At 43.9% G+C, this 20,813-nt stretch overlaps 1 protein-coding gene across 1 annotated transcript in view; it reads left to right on the top strand.

Moving 5' to 3' along the window:
- Positions 1-20,813, top strand: part of disc1 (DISC1 scaffold protein) — a 37,212-nt gene that overhangs the window by 5,123 nt on the left and 11,276 nt on the right. The window contains exons 3-10 of the mRNA XM_068741282.1: positions 46-115; positions 1,573-1,729; positions 1,927-2,011; positions 2,384-2,616; positions 4,837-4,891; positions 6,449-6,551; positions 6,716-6,904; positions 14,410-14,470. Coding sequence (XP_068597383.1) covers positions 46-115; positions 1,573-1,729; positions 1,927-2,011; positions 2,384-2,616; positions 4,837-4,891; positions 6,449-6,551; positions 6,716-6,904; positions 14,410-14,470 — 953 coding nt within the window. The remainder of the gene's footprint in view (positions 1-45; positions 116-1,572; positions 1,730-1,926; positions 2,012-2,383; positions 2,617-4,836; positions 4,892-6,448; positions 6,552-6,715; positions 6,905-14,409; positions 14,471-20,813) is intronic.

Raw genomic sequence — 20,813 nt, 5'->3', positions numbered from 1 at the left:
TGTTGGGTAATGACTTGTTTCCTGTCCAATGTGTCTCCCGCTCAGATTGAGTCCATGATGTCGAAGCTACAGAGACTCCAGCAGAAAGCTATTTCCGATGACGACTATGACGCAGGTGATTTAAGACTTTTGGTTTAGACGTTTGTTTGAGACTTTTCAGCCTCTGCCTCTGAGATGCTGCAGCTCTGGATGGATTGTAGGGCGCATACCTAAATATTTATCATTGTTTCCCTCATTTAAATTGTCATTCTTTGCATTTACTTTAATGTAAATGGGAGAGTAAACGCAGTAAACAAGAGCACAGAGGACAGGAAGTAGCAGCAGCTTGACGTCAACAGTCTGACTATGACCATTTTTCACTCGCATATTCACAAAATAAGGGTTAAGAGTTTCTCAGTGTCCTTGGTTGAATTTCTTGCAAAGTGAATTAGTTATGGATCAAACTGAACATTTGATAAAGCATGTGAGGAATCTACTTGATGCTTTAATTTGTGCTGCTGACTCTGACACACATTTCACATCAGGCTTCCTGTCATTGGGTGACTTTTGCTTCATTTGTTTTATATTTTAAAGAAGTTGATGGAAGTTTGAATAGTACACACACTTATTGAACTACTTTAAGGGCTGATTGACTTTTTAACAGGCGAGTCGACACTGCTTGGGCTCCCAGATGTATTTGTGAGTGATCGCAACATCAGGTTATCGAGCCAAAGCACGAACAAAACAAAAAATAAACATCTGTGGTTTTGTTTTATCATCTTGGTTTGATGTTAAAAGTTATATCTGACATTACCAAAATGTGCTTGTAATTTCATTTTTATTTGTCCTTAGAAAATAAGCATCAGTGTCATCAGATGTGCTCATGATTTGAATTTGTGTTTGTTCCCAGAAGAAGCCATAAACAAGTCCTAAAGCCTAACAAATATGCTCATGATTTTAATTTGTCCTCATAACATTCACATCCTTAATCATGAATGCATTCATAACTATAATTATTAAGTAAAGCATTTATTTTTTAAACTTTGATTGACCTAAATATTTCTCCTCTTCAAACTAAGAAAGATATATTTTGGAAAGGATTCACTCTGACCAATTTAATGGTCCTTGTGACAGAATTAAATACCAACATCTGCTCTGTGTGTCTCCTAGACCTTGAGCCATTTGGACGGAGCGATTATTTGGGTCAGTTTGTCTGTTCTCTTTTAGATCTGGTTCACACACGTTTATGTGTTTGTGTCAGCAGGACACTTAAACGTCTTACAGAAAAGGTAAAGCTTTAAGTTTTAGCTGATGCTTTTTTTTAACACTTATATCCATGAACCCAACGGACAGAGTTGATTAGAAAGCCTCTTTAGGCCTTAATGATCAGACTTCTTTCCCTGCAGCTGAGAATGATTAATCATTGACAGAAATGTGCCCTCTTTAGATGCCCTGTAGTTAAGAGGTCGTTTGGTGAGTGACTAGTGAGTGCTGTGTGTCCAGTTGTGACAGTAATCAGCAGTACCAGGAAGATTCTACGTCATGTTTGCTACTTGAACTTCATTGCTTGCATTGTCTTTCTGTATATTTTAGCTGAGCGTTTTGGGAAGAAGCTGGACGAGCTTTGCCAGGAGCGAGATGCCCTGAAGCCGGGTTTACCCTCCAGACAGCCCAGCGTGGCTCGATTCCTCCAGCGGCTCAGACAGGTGGTGGACAGCGTCCTCCAGAGGGCAGACTCCGGTCAATGCAGGTCGGTGCTGCGACTGTAGCTGTAAAGCCGAGCCCTCCAGTGTTACTAATCACGATCCTTATGATAATGACCACAACTCCCATGATTCCACACTGCATCATCAATGTATGTCTGTTGTGCAGGTTGTTTGCTCCAGCGGCATATTGTTCATATTAAGATGTTAAATGAGACGTTGTGTGTTTGTGGCTGGTTGTCAGGGAGGGTGCCGGGGAGCAGCACGCTGCGAGGCTGGGTCCGCTGCATCAGAAGCTTCATCTGACCCAGCAGAAAGGGCTGCTTGAAGTACGTTCACATCACTCCAGGTTTGGGTCACGTGCGTGTGTCTCTGACCTGCCTGTTGTGGGTTAGGTTTTGTTTCCTCACTAGAAAAAGGACGCTGTAATCTCTTGTAATAAAAGTAATTCTATTACTACATTATAACACTGACACAAAAACGTGTACTTGAATAAGTCATGCATGAGGATAGCATAACATTAAGGTGCCGCAGTTTTGTAAAATATAATCTCATTAGTTAGATTGTTTCCATTCAAATGAAAGGGATATAATTCCATTCGCAGCCACTATAAGAATAGTCACGTGTCACAGAGCAAACAGATTTGTATGCCCGAACATTCAAAGCTTGCATCTGACATAAAACTCACTGAACCTGTGCAGGAGGAGATCGCAGAGCTACAGCTGAGGCTAACGGAGCTGCGCGACCGCAGGCGCCGCCTGGAGCAGCAAATCCAGCAGGAGGAGCAGCAGGCGGAGGCCGAGGAGCTGGAGGGCTCCGTGCTGCAGAGCTGCACCGTGGCCCAGCTCCGCAGCATGAGCCGAACCCTGCAGGACCTCGCTGCCTCCGAGAACCGCACACAGATCTCCGTCTCTCCTCCACCCTCCACGCTCAGGTCGGCATCATACACGCATGAATTTATGACATTTTAATTTGCATGATAAGTACTTGACTACATTCCTAGAATCTGATTTTGTTCTGTAAGGCTAATTTGTTTCTTATCTGAGGAGTTGGTATGTTCTCCCCTTGTTGGCGTGGGTTCTCTCCGGGTTCTCCGGTTCCCTCCCACCTCCAAAAACACGCAGCTTAGATGAATGGGCCACTGTAAATTGTACCCTGGGTGTGAGCGTGAGAAAGAATGGTTGTCTATCTTCCTTGTAGCCCTGCGATGAGCTGGCGTCTCATCCCGAGTGTAGCCCACCTCTCGCCCATAGTCAGTTTAAATAGACTCCAGCAACACCTCGGAGAAGTGGCTGAAAATCGTCTCATTGTCGAGAAGGTGAATGAATGAAAAACCATCATTATGAATACCATTGGAAAAAATAAAATCAAAAATCAAAGACATTGCCATTTGCTATTTGTATCAATTTAATCTGAAGGACATAGATTTACTAGACAGATTACCTGTGACACGAAAAGAGAGATGCTTGTGATTGTGTCCTTGTATGGGACACACAAAGCTTAAAAAAATAATGTATCTTATCTTATACTGAAATAACACTGGACAAAAACTGAGAAATATATTACAGTATCATATAATATTAAATGTAGCATAATGTGTAGATTTATACAGATGACGCCTGAACAGCAGTTCATTCTCGCCGGTCCTGCATTACTACATTTCGCCACATGAGGAGGCCAGAGAGCCACGAGGGTTAATGAGCTGCCTTCCTGCAAACACCAGTTCACTAACAGATTCTTTGCGTCTCTAAATCGTTGCTTGGCAGCTTCATTCATTCTCTGAAAATACTTTTTTATATCAACCATAATTTTATCTATTGCCAAGAAAGCCCAACTCACACCTTGATGCTTCCACCCAAATGACACCTACAAAAACTACACGAAAGAGCTGGGAGAATATAAGAAATGCTAAAATAGCACACCTCGTTGGATGTTTTCCATGTTCTGAGAGTATTCATCAAGCCGCCCAACATCGTCTTGCCCTCAGGCGTCTTCCTTCAGAATGCTTCTTCTCAGATACAAATGGTTACTCTGCATCCTATCTTCTTGAAGCCTGTGAGGGGGGGCAAAGTGTGTTTTTCACCATCTTGGTGGCATGACCCACCATCACTGGGATAATTTGATACTTTGCATATTCCCCCCTGCAATGGGGAACGTAATTTATACCCACTGCATGCTGATTGAAATTGCAACCTCAGATTGGATTTTTGTCAGCACGTCTCCGGGTGCCATGCTTCGGGTCATTGTGTTTCGGCTTCTCTTCTCATGTCACGGTTTCTTAATGGGCGCAGGATTTAAGAAATCTAACAGCGTCCTCAGAAGTAATAGGATACTCTGTCACCGATGGTCAGAAAAAAAACAAATCTTACTCGCCCTGAAAAACAGCTTGAATGACATGAAAAGGGCACGCTGATGTTTTAATGAGGACAAATGTTCAAGGTAAATCTGCTGCAGAAAATGGATTTCATGCCTCCTCTTCTATCTCCTAATTGATTTATATCTCCTTCACCAAATAATGACCTTAATTGTTTGCCCTGCACACACGTTTACACACACACACACACACACACTGAAATGGCATCGCGGTTGAGATGATATTGAGTTACTCATTTATTTATCCTTGAAGTTAATTTCAGAACAATTAACAGTTTTCAGCTACGTCATTCATGTTTGAAATGAAATGACAGATCAAAAAAAAAAAGGATTTGTCTACGGTAGTTGTTTTCAGCGGTTCTGCTAGGCTGAGTTAATTTGAGCTAACTGGCTGCCATCCAGGTGTGATTAACTGGTTTAGACATTATTAAAAAGGCAGAACTATTATAAACATACCAAAAATATATATCATTACCAGCATCAACACAAATAGAAAAAGAGCAACCAAGATTAAATCATCTCACATTGCCTAAAATGAGATATTACCCACACTTTTTTTGTATGTTTTCCCCATTTTTCGATACTCGTTTTGCTTGAAATTTTCAATAATTTAAATTTTTTTTTTTTTCAAAATTCAGTCTGATGAGCAGTTGTATAAATGAAGGTGGGTTTTAGCTCTTCTATTAGAAATTAAAGACCTTCCCTCCATTAAAAGAAAATAAGAAAAGAACAGACAAACAAATAATTTTAGCACTGTAACATTTGTGTTTACTTTTTTCAGGCTCCAGGAGCAGGAACAGGCTCTAAATCTGTCCATCAAGGAAGCTACTGCTAAAGTAAGCCACTGCCCCCCCCCCAATAGACAACGACTGACTCTGCATGTAAATCTAATGAGTACCAAGTCAAATAAGACTTGTATACTGCATGTACTGTGTATACTGCATGAACTGTGAGCCAGTATTTTAAATGTGAATGCTACATTTCAGTGTCTTTATGAATAAAGAGTTTGCTTATATCTGTTTGACAAAGACGTCCAGTCTTCACTGTTGAGACATTTATGAGACATTTGGAGTCTTTGTAAAACAAACACTCAAGGAAAACTCAATACAATTGATTTTTGAGGATGCCTGATCCAAAAAGCGTCACTATGTGTACTCTTTGAAGCATCAATAGCGTGACTGTAGCTGCAGTGGATTCTGTGCATGTCACTGATTCATTCAAGCATGTGAAAGGTTTGCATGTGCCACGTCTCCAAGTTTCCCGAAAGCATCTCAGTTTTTTTTGTGTGTTTCCTTATACACGGCTCTCTGCAGCTGGGAAAAGCCTGAAGCATTAGACATGTGGAAGAAGTGGTGGTTTAAGGGACATGGGAGAGAAGCGCAGCGGGAAATGGAGGCGCTCTGAAAAGACTACTTTACTGCTGCTGTGTCCTTTAACAATCTATCATGAAACAGTTGGTGTGTGCTGCAACCGCTCCTCAAAGGATTATATATATATACTCTCCATGGAGAGACGCCTTGGACATGATTGTCCATTGTTAAGCTGAAATGAAAAGTTTTGTTCCCATGTGAGATATGCACCATGTGGAAAACGGCACACCTGCTGTGACAGAACGATTGCCTGCCTTGGAAGTAACTTTCATTTTCTCAATTGGCTTCTGCAAAATTGACATGTAGCGCACTGATTTTTTTAATATTAAATCACCAATGTCAGAACGTGTACGGATTTAAAGGCACTCCAGAACGGTTCATTTTAACGCATGAAATAGAGTTTTCGTAAGCCTGTTTTCCACATCTCTGCTGGGAGAATATCCCTCGGAGATATTCTGACTCAGAAATGCCAAGTAGTTTGACAGCCCTTTCAAAGTGCTGCACAAAACTGTGCCTCATTTAAAAAATATATAAAATCTGGCTCCACACTCTTTTGAATGGTAAAAATATTCCTCAAAAGAAGGAAGTGCATTTGCGTGTGACTCATCGTGAATGCATTGGGAAAAACAGCAGTCTAAAGGGCAGACTGAAGGCAGATGGGGGGGGGGGGGGCAGACAGGCTGCATGTGAAACCATCAGCTCCTGGCTGGATGCTGCTGAGCTGAGGTGATGGATCCCCAGCTGGCCTGTGACATTCAGGGTCTTTTTTTTTCTCCCTCTCTGACATTCTAATGGCATCTTTTATTGAGAGTTCACATTTCCCTGTACGTCCGCGTGGAAGGAGGTGCACCCTCCTTCTTTCTAAAGGTTATAGACACGGAAACCCACCGGCGCTGAGCGAACACAGACGGAACACAGATTCATCTGTAAGGAATGGGTGTCAAAAACAAAGTGAACGTGGGGTAGGAAATGAGCTCTGCATGCTGTCGGATCCATGTGTCTTTCTTTCTTTCTTTTCCTCAGGTGGTCATGGGTCAGAGGCTCGGCAGCAGCCTGAGGAGGAAAGTCAGCGAGACTGAAACTCAGCTTTTGGCACTGCATGAAGCCAAGCTGGCAGCAGTCTCAGGTAACTCTCCACTCAACCACACCCCTTCCTGCGTTTCACGTCTTTTATTCGCACCCTTTACCCAAATCGCCCACCATCAGCCTCACGTAATTACACTATTAATGATCTAGGCTCCCATTTATGATGGCGCAGGCTTAATGTCCTCCTGTGGTGCGCTGGTGCAGGTAACGACTTCAGCAGTGCCAAGGAGCTGAAGGCTGAGATGGAGGCAGTGTTCCTTGAGAAGGACCGGCTGGAGGCTCTGGCCAAGAGGCTGCACAGCCTCAGCTCAGGGAGCAGCCAGGAGCTGGCCAGGATGAAGGAGCAGCGGCAGGAGCTCAGGCAGGAGCTGCAGCAGGAGGAGGCTCAACACGGTGAGGCCAGTCTGCATCAACGTAACAGGAACTACTATCATCCCAAAGGAGAAACCTTGCTTTGGCCAATATGCTGATCCCCAGCAGCAAGCACAGATTCTTTTTTATTTTTTATTTATGAACTGTAGGAAATGCATCACGGTGGCGCAGAAGTTAGTGCTTTGGCCTCACAGCAAGGAGGTCACTGGTTTAAATCTAAATTAGGACCTTTCTGTGAGGAGTTTGTGTGTTTGATTGGGTTTTATCTGGGTTCTCCATCAAAAATAGGGGAATTAGTTACTATAAATTGTCCGTAGGTGTGTATGTGTGTGTGTGTGTGTGTGGCCCTGTGATGAATTGGCGACTTGTCCAGGGTGTACCTCGCCTCTCGCCCGTAGACTGCTGGGACCCAGATTTGCCATTAAGCGGTTTGGAAAATGAATGAATGAACGATTGGTCGCGGTTGCCGAGACAATATTCAGTCGTAATCAAAGCTACAGCTAGCAGCCAGTTAGCTGAGTATATAAAAGAGTCACAGGAGCAGCTTTAAAAAGACAATATGCACCATTTATCTGAAAGAATGTACATGTTTCATTTGTTTTTTGTTTTTTTAAAGGCGCTTCTATGTTTTTCCTGCGAAATTTAAAGAGAGGCGTTCCCTTGATCGTTCTTTCACTGTGGCGGAGGGATGCCATTGGACGATGACTTGTCTTCCAAATGAAGGAGAAGGGATTCGCTGTCGGGAGGACTTGCTGTCGGATGAGCTAGCAGCAGGATTGGCAGTTTGTTAAGAGCAGGTTGAGGACGCAATGGAGGGTGCGTAGGGGAAATGAGATTTAGATTGAGTCAAGTAGCCAATTACCTGCAAGCCGCTCAGTGCGGGCACAATGTGTCAGCGCTCGCTCTCACCGACCACAGGAAGTCAGAATGCTGGTTTGAGGGGGGAGACGGGAGACTTGGGATGGCCTGACTGTCTGGCACCAGCAGGAAGATAAATTGATTTTGACGGCACCACCTGCGGCGCTCCTGTCTCTAATCTAGTCCATCAGTCACAGGCAGATTTCTAAAAGGTCACTTCACTCTTAAGTGCAGAAAAGGGAGTGCTGAGGTGACACAGTGAAAAGTCAAATGTATGAACGTGGTGCTCTGGATCAGTTCAACCCGAAGGTGTGCATCAACCTGTGGCTGCAGGTGTCAAATAGTTTGTCTCGTCTTGAATGAAGCCTGTCCTGTCACTAGGGGGCGCCGTTTCATTGTCACACTCGTGTTCAGATGAGTTGAATCTGTGGCATTAAAATTCTTTTTTTTGTTGTTCATGTAAAGATCCATGTTTTATGTTATGCAGGGCCTGGTTTTGTTTACGCAAACCCAGAGCGGATCTACTCGACATGCCAAACTTTCAGATATGCTATTCATTTCTGTCCTGACTAAAACTCAGTCTCACTACAGTATTCCAAATACACAGCATGTCTCGCAGACAATAATGCAACTCTAAGGATACGGAGGATGGGACTCCAGTGACACGTGAACAAAGGGGATCAGGTGAATAACGCTTCACAGACGTGGGAGGAGAAGGCGACTTAATGATCGGTCGTACACTCGCTGAAACGGTACGGCGGGCAGGAGCAATTTTACAATGCGTCGCTGACACCGAGCAAAGGGCTCATTAAACTGTCATCCGCTTTGGTAATAAGGGGCTGGCACGCGCTAGCTGGAAACTGATAGGCCACAAACACCACATTAGCATTTATTTAGCTGGGGGTGAGAAATTACAGTCTACTTTAGAGTCGAGATTGGCCGTCCGTTTTGGTTTCTGAGGCCTTTCTAGTGCATGCTAATGCAACATCGCACGGAAGCCGTGCGCGAGGTTTAAAGCGATGCACAGCTCAGCTTACACCGCAACGAAACCCACACGTACGCGTCCGTTTGAACTGCACAGCTTCAGCTTGTTGAACATCTCCGCCCAGTGTGCATCGTGGTGTGAAGGGGCTTTTGAACTGGGAGCCATTATATGTGCCTAATTGCTCTTGGCCCAAGTGCTGATGAATGCTAAAACCATTATAGCCGCAGGGTAGGCTCCCCGCCGAGAGGAGGATCGCGTCCCCAGGAGAGATCTCGTGTGATACTACAATTCCAGCTAAATAATTGAAGAGCCGAATAACGTGAGTAAATGACCCCCCCAGGAGTGAGGACATTTGAATTTGGAAGCGGTGCATGCTCCCCTTGATTTATCCATGTGTTCTGTGTAAGTATATTTAATGCTATTGTTAGTATGCAGGCGGTGGGTTCTGGTGCAGTCAGGTAATCTACTTATTTGTGATAGGCAGTAGGATGTCTGCTCCACACGGCTCCAATGGAACACATCTAATTAGTGGGACATTTTATTATTATTTTTTTTTATCTTTGTCATCTATTCTTTCCTCACACATCTCCAGTGCCCCCCCCCAGGTAGGATTTGTGAACCTGTCAATGCCAGCGTGAACGGTGCGTAACATTCCAGCAGGCAAAGTGTACATCCAAGTTTGTCATTCTGGGTCATTACACAAATGAGTTCTCTTCCTAATGGGGCTTCCAATAGTGAAGGCCGGGACGTATATGATTTATTCATGACTCGGCTTCTTTCCGGAACCCGATGGAACATGTGACAGTCCTTCTCCCGAAGAGTCGGAATGATTGAGAGGGGCGTAGCGGTTAAGTGGGCCCCAGAGAGTGTTTCCTGGTTTTTGTCTGAAGTCCTGGCAGCATTCAATTTTTTTTTTCCAGGGATTCGGAAGAGGATGTCCTTCCATTGTGAGGATTATAGCAGCCGTACACACTCGGATTACTGCGGCACTAAAGAGATGTTGGTTGGGGTACGAGTACAGTAGCTCCCGCCGACGCATTCAAATCATCTATCCATTTATAATCATGATGTTTTCCAAGCAGAACTCAAAAAATGGATCAATAGAACTGTAACCAAATGTATTATTGTGCAGCTATCTGCCACGTAGTGAAGAGATGCCCCCCCCCCCCAAAAAAAAGTGAAGAGATGCCTTTTGATATATCTTAACTAACTTTTGTTCCATCGAGCGCCGTCCATTGCTTTGCTGTAGGACCAGAAACCCAACGGCGCCCTACTGCTCAGTACATAGGACATAAGTGCTTTATAATAAAATACAGTTAAATAGTTAAAACAACTCTTAAAAAATAGTCTCAAAGTATAGTGGTGATTCATGCCAGCTGTTGTGGTGGACTCATTAAGATTCCAAATGTGTTTATATGGATGGAGTTTCCTAAAAGGATACATGGAAATGATAAAATGCCAGTTCCATGCGGCCGGGATGCGAGCTCGGGAGTCGTCGACAGAGTTGCAGAGATTTCATGACGGTTGGACGTCTCTGTGTTTAATTAAGTCATCAATTGAAACAAACTCTGGAGTCGAGTTGGGCTTAAACCCCATTAATCACAGCCGGTGCCTCCAACCCAGTAGCAAAGACACACCATTTCTCCTGCGTCTTATTACGCGCAGCCTTTTACAAGCGCAAGCATCAGCGGCGTAGCCTTAGCGCATAGCTCGCCTGTAATTGGTTTGACGACTCGCCGTCCTCGCAGATGTTGGGCGGTTTGATTTTTACGAGCCAATAAAAAAAGCGACTGTATTATTCCCTTTCAATTAGAGAGCCACACAAATGCTCATAATACAGCAGCAAATCACTTCCATTGTTAACTTTTGCAGGATCGTTAAAGCTCATGACTTCATCAGGACTTAATGATCCCCGCGGCCCCAGTGCTACTGATTGATACAGAGCGATACAGATACGGACCGATTGATTCTCGTTCCTCCATTTGATGAACGAACGCGCAACTTGACTTAAATGAAGCCAATCGTCTCTTTGAAGCTTTCGGAAACACGTTCTGATTAGTTTTATCGCCGTTCTGTTTGTTCTCCTCGTTCTTTGGCCGTGGTGTTTGCAATCAGTGATGATGTTTAACGCCTGCTGAGATCACTGCTGAGCGCATGAATTTTCCAATGGCGTTCCCATGGGTGCCTTCGGCAAATACGCTGCTGCATGCGTCGCTAATGGAGTGGCTCTCTCCTTGGTCGGCTCGTCAATGCCGATTTTGGTGGCTCCGCCGCTTGATGTTTTTATTTTATTTTATTTCACCCCTGAAAGGACTCACTTGTTTTAACTGAGCAAGCTGACTCTCTTTTGTTTGTGATAATATCTCAAAAGCAAAACTATGATTGTTAGCTTTTATTACCGCCGCCGAGGCACGGGTCGTGGGATCGCCGGCGTTTGTCTGTCCGTCCATCTTTTAGCAAGATAACTCAAAAGGTTCTGGACGGATCTTGATGAAATTACCAGGACATGTTGGGAATGTTACCAGGAAGAGATGATAAAAGTTTGGTGATGATCCAGAAGAGATTCTGGATTCTGGATCTGACATTTTCAGTAACATTGCAGTCAATGGACCTTCAAAATCTGTTCCTGAATATCTTGGTTGATTATTGACCGATGTTTATGGAATTTGACACAGTCATGTGGGGGGGGGGGGGGGGGCATCTTTATCTCACCACCGAATTTAATCTGGATCTGATCCAGAATGAGGTCAGGAAAAAGTATATTACATTTTTACATTGAAAACTCCATTTACGTATTAAAAAATCTGTTAAAAATACACATGAACTCTGATTCATGTTTACTTTTCATGGTTGGTGTATAAATACCAAGAACAATTCAGAACCTTTTGTTGATGATCCAGATCACCATGTGGACGTCTCGTTATACTCATGTTTGTATCTTCCGTGACCTCCTACACAATAATATCTTTCTTACTCTGGATCTTGCTCTTGTTTGAGCTGCACCCTGCTTTGTCATTTTTCATCTATACGTGATTTGTGCCACTTAAAGTCAGGCTTAATGGGCCCCCCCCATGCATTATTCAGTGTCTCTTTCCTTGCACACTGCTTAACGACACCCACATAAATGAAAGTTGGCAAGAGAGACTCTGTCAGGTAGGATTGGATCTTACACAGCAATTAGCGAGGTGGTAAGTGAGCTGTCTGGTCTGCCGACACCAGATCTCAGATCTGCCCAGCGGCTGATTGGCAAAATGATTTATTCCGGATGAAACTGACTCCTCAGGCAAGATCTCTCTTTCTGTGACAAACATGAAGCACTATTATTTGCATGTTTGTCACAGTCACTTTTTCTCAGACATTTTCCTTTCCTCCCCAGTTTGGAGCCGATACCGTCTATTTAACCACCATCATGAAGACGATGATAAGAATTATACTTGTGACTGTGGTGTGAATGGGTGGGTTGGTTTTTATGTTCTTTCTGTGTGTGTGTGTGTGTGGTTTCTCTCTGGGTGCTCTGAGTTCCTGCAACTAATAAAACTGAAGGTGAATTGGTGACTCTAAATTGTCCACAGGTATGAATGTGAATGCTTTTTAATCCTAATGGAATGTAGGGCAGCAACAAAGGACCTCCACTCCTGCCTGATTTGGGCTTTTCTTAGGATTGTACTTTATGTACTGAGGTTGAAAATGTAATTTTGTAGTGTGTGTGTACTGTGTGTACTGTGTGCGGCATGTCCAATGACATGAATAAAGTCGTCGTCTTCTTCATCATCATCATCATCATCATCATCATCTGTTGGACCGTAACATTGAGTGATAGTGTTGTTAACCTTTTCACCTTTCATTCTGGTCTTGGTAGGTCTCATATTGACTGGTTTCTATCTCTGTACATTTCTCTGATATGATGGCTGCTCCCTCACAGTCCTCTTCTGAATGTCATGCTGATTTGCCGGTGGTTTTCATTCTTCCCTCTCTTGTCCGTCTGCTCTCACATAAGCCGTAACGTTTTACTCAGTTGTAACTTGTGGTAACTTTCCAGTATCAAGATTCAAGATTCAAGATTCAAGATTCTTTATTGTCATCATGCGATCATAATAAAATCGTGTGAAGGCCCACGGCTTAAGGCACTCAGACATTGTCCTCATGTTCCAAAAAGTAATCCCAGTCTTCGGGTTTGCAGTCAGAGCTCCTCCCATCCCATCAGCTGGTTGCTTTCTCGCGTTTTGGAAGTCTGGAACTCTGGAAGGCTATTGCAGCCGGTAGCAGCTAGCCACATTTGTTGCTGTTTCCGAAACATTTTTTTTTTGGTATGGGATTGTTAACATTATGCCTGGCAACTTGACCGGGGTATATCCCGCCTCCCGGCTAATGTCAGCTCCAAGTTCCACATCGACCCTAAACAGGATGGTTGAGAGAATGAATGAATGATATTTAAGGAGTATTTTTGTAATACTACTACGACAATGGTAAATGGGCCATTGATGCATTCTCATAGATAAAAGGTAAAGCACAACCTGCCCTCTTTGTTCCAACATACATAGATGTCACAAGCAATGGGAATCAAACAACCAACCTTCCAATAGGTGGATGGCCAATCAACCTCCTGATGCACTGCTGTTTGGTGAAGACTGGAAAAAGTTGGCCCCGACTACAAAAGCAATTTAGCTTTGGTACAAATGGGTGTTTATGACAAGATCAATGTTTCATTGAGCTTTAGATGCACTCATTCCTGTTTTCAGCCTTTATGCTAAACTAAGCTGCTGGCCTGAGCTTCATATTCCTTAAAATCCTCTCATCTGATTCCCTGTGAGAAAAGGCATTTCCAAAATAAATAAAAAATGTCTTGCACCAAATGGGTTAATTTGTGTGATGTGAATATTTTACAGGTCTCAACAAGCAAGACAATCGCAATATTTATCATTCAATGACCCCTGATTTTATTTTCTATTGTCCCAAAAGCTAGCTGGGAGGAAGAGGATGGAGAACCACTGATTCTTCCTGCTAGTTGAGATGTCAGGATGAGCAGATTCATGAGACCAGCTTTGTGTGTGTGTGTTTCAGTGTGTTCCATTGAACGTTATAGCTGGTGTGCACACACACACATATATATATGCAGCACAATTTAATATAAGTGCATCCCATTGTGCTCAAAGATTTGCTGCTGCAGGGGGCAGAGTCTCATGTTTCATACATGAGCTCATTAGCCGTGCTCAGATTGCCCTCCTCTCCATCCTGAGTAACGCTCAGCCAGCCAGCGTCTGCCTCCGGCTCGGCTCGGCACGCTGCTGGCAGCAGAGCACAGGAAGCAACATGAACGATCCAGCTTCATGCCCCACAGTAAATCTGCCATGATATATGGACCTATGCCACAATGAAATCCTCGTTTATCCTCGGGCATCTCCAGTATGATCGCTTCCTAGAGCAGTGGGAACGATCTTTCCCCCCCCACTTGTGTGTTTGCTTTAAGAGAGACCGATAGGCCTCTGCATTGAACTGTACTGCTGTAAGTGTGACTACTTACCTTTCAGAGCCCCCCCTGTACAATAAGGCTCATGACAAGTCGGTCTCAATGCCATTCGAGCTGTGATTTGTTGCTTGGATACGCCGCCATGGCGAATAAAAATAGAACATTGAAGTGCAAGTAACAAGTTGCTGTTCTGCTCCTGCCTCCCTCTCCATACAGAGAGCCGCCTGAAGGCGAACACTACCAAGTACATGAAGCTACTGGAGGACAGGCTGCACAGGTGAGAGTGGCTTACGTTTGTCTTTTCAGTATTCCACCGGAGTGAAACACAAAGAGGAGACATAAACGGAGCCTCCAAGGAATTCCCTCTCACCTCTTTTGTCCTCTAAGCAGAGCTCCAGTCTCCCAAATGCACCGCCTCACGCTCCTCATTGTGCACTCACACCTCCTCATGTTTCCCAGAGGCTCCCTTTTCACATTTGGCTCCTTCTCTCACCTACACAATCTCACCTTCCTCTTTCCTCACCTTCTCGCATGTTTTCTGCACAATATTTGTATGCCTCAGTTCACGTTCCTCTCCTTCCCTCCTCTGCCTGAACCATTCCAGTGAAAACTAGAAAATCACTGGGAGAGCGCAGACCCTAACAATTATGGCCTTACATTTATTTGACCTATATTTTTAGATTCCTTAATGATAAAAACAAACTTTTAGCAATTGGATTCACATTGATATAATTATTAGTTTAGACGTTATTCACAAAAAGCATCATTTCAAGTAATGGCGGATTCTTCTGGATCTAGATCCATAGCTTTTGAAGATACAACAAATCAGTTTGCCCCTTACTAATTCCACAGTGTCTTGGTGAAGGCCAGCAGAAACATAACCTCCTTTGTGGCGGTAATAAAAGAGATATCATAGAAAGGGTCCAAAATCAAAATCGGGGTAAATCAAAAGTTTACCCCGATTTCAACTGGATCTGTTATCAAGGTATGAAAGATGGAACAAATCGTTGACCTGCTCCGATGTTGTCGACTCAGCTATAAGACGACGCTTGTTAGAAATTTCTGTGTCTGATAATAAACGCACAGTAGGCTGAATCGCAAGTGTAGAAAAATCTCGATAATATTTGCAATCAGGATGAAATCTGGCGGTGAGATAGAGGACCCCACCCTACACGACTGTGTCAAATTCCATAAACATCAGTCAATAATCAACCGACATATTGAGGAACAAAATGTGAAGCTCCATTTACTGCAGTGTTAACGAACATTTCAAAGTTATCCAAAATCCAGGATATTTTCATCATCTGTTCCTGGTAAGATTCCAAAAATGTCATGAAAAGTTCATCTTTTGAGTAACCTTTGAGCTATTTTGCTAACAGACAGATAAACGGCAGCAAAAACATAACCCCGATATCCTTTTCCACCTCTTTTATTCTCCATCTGGGTCTCAGCGGTACTAAATCACCAAGGACTGGTAAACAGCGTCGTGGTTCGTTACCCAGACGGTCACAGGACAGGATTGTGATGTGCTAACCTGTCAAGGTCAACTGTCAAGGTCACGTGTGCGTTCATGCATCTATATGGCGATTAGAAGTCATCTCCTCAGAGTGATGTCTTCAGCTCTTAATGTGCAGCATTGAACAACTCCAGCTGCAGGTTTCTGAGTTCACTATGCGATCTGTGCTTTCCACAGTGTTTAGAGACGCTTATTTTAAGACAGGAAATGTCTGGTTTGACCTGCGTCAGGGTCAGTTCGTAGGATGAGAGCCAGGAGTCAGTCACACACTGCAGGTCTGGTTGTTGAAGGAGGCTCTTCTGCGTGGTCGAGAAGCAGCACGAAGTCTGCAAACGCAGGGCCCCGCAGGGTTAACACGCGTGCACGACAAACCTCCAAAAAATAGCAGCCAGTCAACAAGAAGAGAACTCAAGACGTGAGCATATGTCAAAAACTGCTAATACTGTTAGTAACAGTTTTACTCCAGACTGATCAAGTTGAGAGTGGCCTTTTAAACAATTCAGCGAGCCCTCCCTCGAGCAACAGACGAGGGATCAATAAACATAAAAGCCACATTTTATATTGGAACATTTTTATGAGTGGGGTAAAGTTAAGATTATATTTCATTTCATTCAGGTTATGATGTAGATCCACATCAAATCTGACATGTTTGTAGCTCCTGAGAGGTTTGATCGTTTAGCATGTTTTTGTTTTTTTGCCCCCGACAAAGGAGACATGAAGAGTTAGTCCTATTTATCCAGTGAAATCTCACACCTACTTCATAAGAGCCCAAAAGGTGCGCATCTCATGGTTTCTACATTCATTTATTATTCATTATTATTTTTTTTAGCCATTTTCATGCCATTCTGCTGCTATTCTATTATGGTGGAGGTGATGGTCTCTCCACACCAGCCTGAACTGGTGGTTTCCCAGTAGCAGGGACGCCTGTGTGCTCGGACACAATTTCCTCTGGCATCATAATTAGAATATAAATTTCTAAGTATTTAAAAAATAGACAAAAACATTCCCGTGTAGCTAAAATGTAAACAATTTGCTCCAAGCTCACTGAGAACGACAGTAAGAAAGCCTTTTTACGCTTTTTGAGAAACCCTCCTGATTACATACAGATTAATATTCATGCGACCACCTCTGGAGGAATGATCACATTAAAGGGTACGCTCTCGAGTGTTGGGTGCTGTAAACTAATCGTCCTGCTCATCCTAATCAAAATTGATTGATTGCCTCTAAATCTCAGATCATCCTCCATAACCGGAGGGGATCTCGATCAAATCGCTTTCAGTGTCGGCCAATAGCTTCCAGCAGCTCCATACTGGCTCAGTAAACACACACACCTACACTCACACACACACACACACACACACACACACTCACACACACACACACCCACACACACACCCCACAGCAAACATTTTATCAGTCAGCTTTAATAAACATTATTGTTGATGGAGTGCGGTTAGTGATAGGAGGTGAAGCGAGGGGGAGGGGGGTGGGGGAGGAGAGGCACATTAGCACTGCTGAGATATCTCGTCTCCGTGGAGACGGATGGTATTGCAAAAACCAATTATCTCATCTTTGCTAGAGACGAGAACCGGATGTTAGAGCAGCACGGATGCTGTGAGTGTGCCACCAGGACAAGAAGACGCTTTATTCAGATTAGTCTCACGCTGTTGTTTATTGCATCGTGCTGACTTTCAGATTTTTCGTACGTTTTATAGTCCTTTTTTCAGACTTGGATGTCGTTTTTGTCATATCTAATGTAACTGAAGTCATTCAAATGCTCAGACATGATTTGTTCGCTCAGTGGAAATGGAGGACATGCTGTTTGTGTCCAAGCAGGTCAACCGAGTGAACCCCCCCCCCCCCCCTCTATTATCACATTTAACGTATGAAATCCTGACGGTACACGAGAGACATGAAACAAAGGGACCTTGGGAAACCTCCCCAGGCATCCGCCCCTCCACCATTTATTACACCCGTCCCTGTTTGTCCCCGTCAATTAGCACCTCCCTCCACTGGTGTTGGACAAGATGCTGCTGCATGATTAAAGCCAAGTGTCCCCATTTCCTATTGGACGTGTGAACTCTTATTGTGTTTATGGCTTTTGGGCATCCTAAACATCTTGGGGCTTTCTCTTTGGAACAGTTGTCGCTAACTTTACCAGAAATACACGCTCACTACAGCCTTTAGTTATAGCCAAAGCGTCCTGCCTGCGGCGACGGCGCCATCTCCACAGCCTGGCTCTTCTTGTCTGATCATAAAACCTGATGCTGGGTGGAGTTCAGAATATTGGTCAGACATTGGAGGTTGGACGGAACCAGCAGGACTGGACCGCTGCGCCGTTCTTGGACGCTTATATTTAGACGCAGACCTCCTCCCTGGAGGAGAAAGAGCAGTCCTTTCCGTCAGGGCCCTGACAGTGGGATTGCGAGGCTGCAGGAGGAGCGTGCTTGTCTGTCCGTCCTTCTTGTTATTGGGCCATCAGCGGAGCAGCCCACCCACAGGCGGATGGCAGGACGAGCGCCTGCCCCCAATTAACCCCCGGATGAGAAGCTCGCGCTGACAGCCAGCCATCACAAGGATCTTTAGGAGCTGCATTTTCAGCACAAAGAAATCTGATGCAGATTCCAGTTCCCTGCAACGACTCGCTTTTGTCAGTGAAGCTTTTTTGACAGCTTCGACATTGTTACAGGATGTTATAATGAACGCTGACCCCCCCCCCCACAGACAATTATGTATGGCCATTTGTGTGGAAATTCACACGCGTGTGCCCGCTGCCGTCTGCCTGCCCATGTGTCTGTCCTCAGACCACGTGTGTGGGGGTCTGTAGTGAAGCCTCCACTTCTCACGAGACAAATAACAAAGGTGCAGCTCGCTGGATGAGTCCCCACCAGAGAAGAATGCCGAGGCGGCAGCATTGCGTTGTGAATGGAAGGCTGGGTCGAGCAATTTTCCTGTTGTCTGTGTTCCAAAAGGAGGTTAGCGAATCGCCAAGAGGGGTCCGCCCGGCAGGGCTCAGGGGTTGGCAGCGCTTTAGGGCTGGAGAAGAAGTGCCATTCAATTTTCAAAGGGGGGGTCGTCACTGAGAGCGAGAAGGGAAAAGAGGGAGGGATTAAACAATATTGTTTCTGTATGATGGAGCAATTTCTCAAATCTGGCCGCACAATAGAAAGCCATGCCCTCGATATTACGGAGGCATATATCGAAGTATATTTCTACCCAGAGAATGAATTTTTCTACTAGAGTCCGTCAGTGTGAGACCGAAGACGTTTACTCTATCTTTCAAAACCTTTGTCTTTGTCCCTGCATCCCGCCAGCATCAGTGTTCCTCTGCACGAGTTGGATTATTGGAAAAAAGCTTATGAGGAAGTCAAGTGGAGAAAAAAATAATATATATATTTATACATTTATACTTTTTTGATGTCTTTTAAAACATATTAAAGGTGGAATTTCAGATTTGGTTTCTGAAATGTCACTTTGGAAGGATTTGCCTTATAAAGGTCACTGGATGAAGAGGAGGAAACATATGAATATTTTAAAGGCCAGAGGTCTCGAATGTGAGTCAGCGGAGGCGTGCTTCATTTGAACAAAATTATTTTTTGAAAAGCTGAAAGCCATTCATTCCGTAAAGCACCTGGTGTCTATCTTAGCCCGATCCATGCATTAGTTTGTTTTATTTAGTCATTTATTGCCCCCGTCAATACAAGCTCATCCATTTCCCTCCATCGCTCCGTAACATGGAAGAGTCTGTCCACATCTCCGAAAAAGTGCTGCACAGATCCCAATAGCATTTCACACATGCTTTGTCGGGGCCCTAATCAGATCTGAGTCCCGTTTTGTTTGCCATGGTGATGGATAGACCAACAGATGAGGTGAGACAGCGGCTCTGAGGAAAAGGCAGGAGGCGGAGCTAGAAGTGGAGGAGATGAAGATGCTGAGGTTCTCCTTGGGAGTGACCAGGTTGGATAGGATTAGAAATCAGACAATGTCCGTCTTGTTGGCTCCATGTTTCACTTTGGTCTAGCACAGCCCTCGAATAAATAAATGTGTTAATAGTTTTCCAACAAATATTCTAATTTGTTTGCTTCATCCCTCAGAAAATAGCTATGACATCATAATAATAACCATATTACTGACCAGTATTTGTTACCTCCTCCGAGGCGAGGCGAAGGTCATGTAATCACCGGCGTTTGTCTGTCCGTCTGTTAGCAAGAAAACTAAAAAGGCTCTGGATAAATGTTTCCCCACTTCTTCTGTCTACTTCTCAGCCGATAAAAGAGGTCTGCTATTACTATTATTATAACGATTGACTGTTTCAGTACAAACAGATGCAGCTGCTCTCGGACTGTTCAGAGATGCCACTTGTCCATCTGGGCTTCAACCTGATGCCGCTGCTTTCATATGTCTCTTCCTTTTTTTTTTTACTCTGGATGTTTGCATCTGTGATGTCAACAAAGCAGAGCCGAGCGAAGCAGAGATGAAAGCTTACTGACTGTAACTCGAGTAGAAAGAAGCATTCTCCTCGTCTTTGTGCTGTGTAGATGGACACGTCCCGGCTCTTCTCCCTCCGAGCTGCAGCTCTTTGAAGAGGACAGCCCAGCGGGGGGACGTCCGTCCGCTCTCATTCCATTTTACCAGTGGAGTTACTCTCTTTGAATGAGTTGTTTCTCTGCCGTTTCTTTCGGCAGTGCATCATTACTAGATGTTTTGGTGTGCATCCATGTGAATCATAGTCCTGATACTGCACCGTACTGCATGCGCTATTGTGCTGATTAGAATGGATTTGCTACAGATCCAAAAATAGGAATGAGTCTGTTTTAACAGGTATTGTATAGTGTTGTACTGTATATATATTATATACACATTTTGTATATTTTATATACAACACTGACTGAGGACCGATGAGCATAAAAGTGTTAAATAGGTAATTTAAATAAATAATATGTCATTTGAGGAAAGACATATTGACGGTAAGTACATTTCTCCTGCTTCCAAGTATTTATGTTAAGCTAATCTAAATGTCGTTGGACACACGTTTGTGTCAATAAAAAAAAAATCTTAAATATAGTATCAAATAAATATAAAAAACATTGCAGTCAACGGAGCT

This window comes from Brachionichthys hirsutus, chromosome 7 (assembly GCF_040956055.1).
Source record: "Brachionichthys hirsutus isolate HB-005 chromosome 7, CSIRO-AGI_Bhir_v1, whole genome shotgun sequence".
Classification (NCBI taxonomy): Eukaryota; Metazoa; Chordata; class Actinopteri; order Lophiiformes; family Brachionichthyidae; genus Brachionichthys; species Brachionichthys hirsutus.
The sequence above is the reverse complement of the archived record's forward strand: the minus strand, read 5'-3'. Positions and strand labels throughout refer to the sequence as shown.